Source organism: Centruroides vittatus, unplaced genomic scaffold (assembly GCF_030686945.1).
Source record: "Centruroides vittatus isolate TY-2023 unplaced genomic scaffold, ASM3068694v2 contig_400, whole genome shotgun sequence".
Lineage (NCBI taxonomy): Eukaryota > Metazoa > Arthropoda > Arachnida > Scorpiones > Buthidae > Centruroides > Centruroides vittatus.
Window position 1 is genome coordinate 4,449,684 of NW_027122215.1, and position 5,540 is coordinate 4,455,223.

The 5,540-nt window shown below is 31.3% G+C and overlaps 1 protein-coding gene across 1 annotated transcript; it reads left to right on the top strand.

Moving 5' to 3' along the window:
• Positions 1-243: 243 nt before the first annotated feature.
• LOC136976509 (uncharacterized) lies at positions 244-1,412 on the top strand. Its single transcript, XM_067271808.1, has one exon. It carries the CDS (start codon positions 290-292, stop codon positions 1,334-1,336), a length of 1,047 nt encoding a protein of 348 aa, XP_067127909.1. The 5' UTR covers positions 244-289; the 3' UTR covers positions 1,337-1,412.
• The last annotated feature ends 4,128 nt before the right edge of the window (positions 1,413-5,540 follow it).

Sequence of the window (5,540 nt, forward strand, 5' to 3'; positions counted from 1 at the left end):
GGAGAAAATAAATTACTAAGTTCACTTTGTAACTGACAAAGTAGAAGGGATATGATGAATTTGCCACTGATAACATAAGAATTCACAGATTTGTATTTCTGAAGTTTAAATATTTAATCGTGTTCTTAATTTATAAACATTAATAAGGCATCTTTTATTATTTATATGTAATAATTAATTTTATTTAAGAATGTTTTAAGAGTTTCAAAAAATTTCTAGTCATTGTTAACGTAATAACAACAACGAAGTAATTGTTTTAACAAGATATATTATTTAATAAATCGGCGCAATGGGTCAACACAATTGTAAATGTAATAAGAAATCACTCGTCTCCAACATTTTATTTCGTCGTGATCATTTAATACGCCTAGAAATCATCTCCGTTTTGAATTTGGAGCAAGACGACGGTCAACTTCACGTAAAAACAATATTAAATTTACACGATCGTTGGAAGGAACTCGAACACGAAAGACATTGCAGCGAGGTATTAGAACGCCGTATGTTACATCGCGCCGCTAAATTGTGTTATTATTGGCGGTTATCAAATAGCGACTTGGTGTGCCAAGTCCTTTATCGAATATACCAACTCGAATCTCACTTTTCAATCATCTACAACCCGGTAATTAGTTTTACAAATGGAGAACCTCAAACTGACGATTGGCCAATTTCAACAGCGCCCTGCAACGTAGAGCCTAACGAATACGCCAAGTTAATATATTTCCTTCGTCACGCAAACAACTGTAAATGGACCATTAATGGCATCAGATTCCCGGATATACCCATCTCTTCCTTTTCTCCGCTTTCACCGTGGGTTTCGGCCGTGTTGAGAAGTAAGCCGACGTTACTTCAAGTGATACTTCAACACGGATCCATACTGGAATCGGATAACGATTTACCCTATGATAACCGGAAATACAATTCGAATCCTTCTCTTTATCTTCGATATACTATTTCAAATTTATGGTCGCGCAATATAAAATTTCTTCCCATAGAATACATTATAAATGATCTACAACTTCAGAGATCGATACTGATTGTTAAACTGTTACTTCGAGTTATTCCTCAGCTACAAAGAAGAGATTTAACGTTTAACCTTTTTAATTACTCGCCAGGGAAAGTATATGTTACGGAAAGCAGTTCGTTCATCAACGATTTGAGTGAACGAGGAATTATACGGAACTTCAGAGATAGATATTTGGAACCGTCAGAACTCCGCCATCTTTCTCGATGCGTCATTAGAAGACACTTGAGGGAAATGTGGAAACTTCCTGTAGGGATTTTTGAACTTCCTCTCCCGAATTTACTTCAAAAATATCTCAATTTGGAAGATGATTAATTCGTCATTTAAAGTATTGGATGCGTTTTATAAGTTAATTTTCGGGAAAAAATTAATCTGAATTACATCAATTTTAAATGTTTAGAATGAGCAAAAATTATATTAAATTATTTTTAAAAAATTAGTTATGATTAGTATCTAAATTAAATGTTGTTCTGTTTGAAATATTTCATTATTACCATATCAACAGTCTCATAACTACGGTAAGAATATAACGTTTTTCTTATTAAAACGTTATAAATATTATGCATTTATAATTTTTACGTCTAATTCTAACGGATTTATAACCACTAAACATTGATAGTTTGTCGTGGGTTTGCTCCTCATTAATTGGCCAGCCACGTTGAGTTTTTCGGGATTCTTCACGTGTCTTACACCTAAACAGAAGCCAATTTTCCGTAGAAAGTCCTCTCCCTTTGCAAATCACCCATCTGTGTTACCGATGGGAAAAAATACTTATGAATGATCTCAAATTTATAATTTCTTGTATTTTTACGTACTTTTAAAATGCATCACGCGATAAAACAAAATACACTGTACTTCCGCATCTATGGTATTCTATTTTATCCATTAAACGGCAGTACTGTACGCACTTCAAAATCCAACCTTGTTAATTGACTAGGTCTGAAATGGTTGGTTGATTGGTTTGATAGGATGGGACAACAAAATGAGCCATTGCCAAGGACAATGTTTCCAGGTAAGACTTTTATGGAAAATGTGTCTTTTTAGCTGTTACACATGTAAACTAAACCCAGTAAATTCCATGCGAATAACCCGTTTGTCCGGCGCATGAGTTAATATGAAGAACGACAAGTGAGTAGTCCATAGTAGATTCCATATTCTATTGAGGTACAGATATCCCTGCAATTAGAAAAATCTAATTTTTACTATAACCGATTTAGAACTTTTTAGAACCGATTCTGATATTTCGCATTATAATATCGATTAATCAATCAATGTTTTATAGCAACGTCGTGGATGACTTGTCATGTGCAATCCAATTGCACACGACAGTCATCTAGAGAACCACATAGGCCTATATCAAAATTATAGTAACCAATTGCTGATTAGTGACCGATTAGATGAACCTTATTCTGTTCTTCACACGATGGACCTCGATGATGAAAAAATATATTGTAATACAGATGCATCGAGACACGGATATGTTAGGAGAATCTAGCCTGTCCTATTCATAATTCCTGGCAGGTTACGTATATACCAGAAAAAATGTGATTTCTACTTCAATTCGCTAGTTCTAACACCAGAGGAATGCTGTTTAAATGTACAGCATTCAATAAGAGACATCATTAAAACTTCTATTCGCTTCGTAAATGAAAATTTTTAAATTAATTGTTGAATAAGTTTACTTCTCATCCATTCCATAGTAACTTCAAGTCACGCAATTTTATCATCTTTTTTCATGACGTATGCTTATGCAAACATAATTATTGCTTAATTTACAATATAATCTATCTGTTTAATTAGATTAAAATTCTGAAAGGGAAATCGATGCAGTTTTAATTTGGAAAATGTTGACTTTTCGTTTTTTGGATCGATTTTCCATACTTGCAAGTTTACCCGAATAGAGAATTTTCTATTTTGTATTAGAACAACAAGCAATTTGTTAATGGAAATTTTATGTGTCTTACTTGTTAGTAAAATATAAAATTGATATTAATGCGAATTACACGTCATCATTAACGTATAAACACTAGTCTATACTCTAGTGATGTATATTTATTATATATTATATATCAGAAAATTATATAAATTCAATGCTCAAAAACATTCTTAGAGGTGAGTAGAATAGATTTAATTCGAAACTTTTATAATTAATATTTGAAAATTACTAAAATTTACTGTTAGATTCAGTGGGGTGGAGTCGGTAAACAAATAGTCCGACACCAACTTGTCCGTTTTTTAAATGTCATACTAAGATTCCTTTTATGAGAAAGATACCACTATGTATCTGAATATTTTTATCTAAAATTTCTCTATAAAAAGTTGTGTTAAAACTTTTGGCAAGAATCAAAACATGGATATAACGAATTTTTCATGGAAAAAATACCAATCATCTTGAACCGATGGGTACAATCGTGCCCCTAGAGCTTAACCAACAAATGATGAGCTGGAGCAATTCTATTAATTACATTTTGCAGTTTTCTCTTCCAGTAAAGTTTAAAAGAAATAACAACGAACAAAGAAACACTGAAAGATAGTGAAGAAATAAATTATACAAATTACTAAAAAATACAATAGATTTTAAAATAAAACTATATGATATGTAAAAACTATTGCGTTAAGTAAAAATTATGGCACCCAAAATGGAATTCAAAGTTTCTCTTTCCTACTCCGATTCCATAGCACTGGTTCGCAAATTTTATATACAGGGTGATTACAATTAAATCATTCCCATTCAACACTACGTAGAGAAATATTTAACAATCCAAATTGAATTAAATTTGATATAATGGCATATCTGTAAAAATAATTAGTACCAGAAGTAACTACTGTGGCATTTTTGGTGACTTTTAGAATTAATTTTTGTTTTTAATTGATTTTATATGTAAAAAAACCCGCTATGCAAATTTTCTCAATGGAGCAGCGGACTTATGCAGTATTCATCAGGAAGATGGCTTCTATCACGAACTCGAGTTCATCTTCCTGATGATAAGTTATATTATTCCCTAACGCACTTTAGGAAAAGCTTGTTTTTATGTTATTTAAACCTAATAACTATAAAACTTGTTTGCTGAAATTATATAATTGTGGAGTTGTTACTTTCCTGGCTGTTATATATAAAACAGAAATGATATAGGGTAGCATGAAAAAAATGACCCCTCTCAAAAAATTTTACATTTTTGGACTCATAGGACCTTGAAACGTCGGAGAAAGGCAAAAGATTTGGGGATTTTTTTTTTTTTGTATATATGGATGTTAGTGTTTGGGAGGCACAATTTTGTTTATCCACTTTGAAGGTTAATAATAGTTCCTGTGACTTTTGTCGAAAATTTTGCAAATTGGCTTGCGTATTAGGCTATTGATGCTATTAAATTTTGATCATAGAGTGGGGAGATAGAGAAAATGGGTCATATCTCGAGTGAAGTAGGACTTAATTTTACTCGTTATTAGCATTTACAAATTTTATAAAACTTATCTCTATCCTCAAAATTAAGCTTTCTGCCATTTTATAATAATTAATAATATAAAAAGTTTTTAAAATAAAATCTTTTATAACAGATGGCATTACCATAATATTGATTGTTTTTCTTTTTGCTGGGAAAGTTACGCAACTCGTTGCTGGATTATTCCTTTTGTTCTTATTAATAAATTCTCTGTTTTTTACATAGGTACTTTACGGCATTTCAAGAACTTCTATAAAAAAATGTTGAAGTCAAAAGGGATAAATGTACAAGTACGTCCCTATTCTGAAGAAAAGCAATCCGAAAACTTGAAAAACTGGGCTCCTTTAATGAAGGTTATGGCTATCTGGGGAATGAAATTTAATTAGAAGAAATTCACTTTCCACAGCATTGTTGTTTTTGCAATGGGTTCGATATATGACATCTATTTTCTACTATTTTCAATTATATATTTCTTCGAAACTTCGAAATTAAAAATGTTTATTAGTTCATTACATTTCTCCTTAGTCGGTGTAATTACTTTATTTTCTCTTTATACCTTTCATCACAATAAACAAACATTTTTTCTTCAAATTAAAAGTTTAAGCTATATTTCAACTATAAAATCAAATTTGAGACTAAGGAATTTTGTAAAAATTTCATTAATTATTTTAAATTCATTATTATATTCTCTTGCATATCCTTGCTTATATACAAAAGAGCTTAATCTTCAGTGGAAAATAGATAGGATATTCGGTATAGAACTTTCAGAAAACATATCGAATATAATTTTATACGTTGGAGAAATTATATACGCTGTGTTTGTGATGGCGCCACAAAATTTGCTGTTTGCATTCTTTTCCTCCATGTGCAACGAGATAGAAGCGGCACTCATCAGTGTTTCTCATTGCATTTCTTCAGGCAATGTTTTATCATTTCAGTTATCGGCTATCTCGAAACAATACTTTAAAATAATGAATTTGATACATAAAGTGGAAAAATTATATTCTTTTCTGTTAATTCAGTGGACAGCCGTCATAGCGGGCAATACTATCTTTAGCTTATACGCTTTCATTAAAAAT

Excerpts from the sequence above, each read along its gene's own strand:
- LOC136976509 (XM_067271808.1), top strand. The coding sequence starts at position 290 with ATGGGTCAACACAATTGTAAATGTAATAAGAAATCACTCGTCTCCAAC.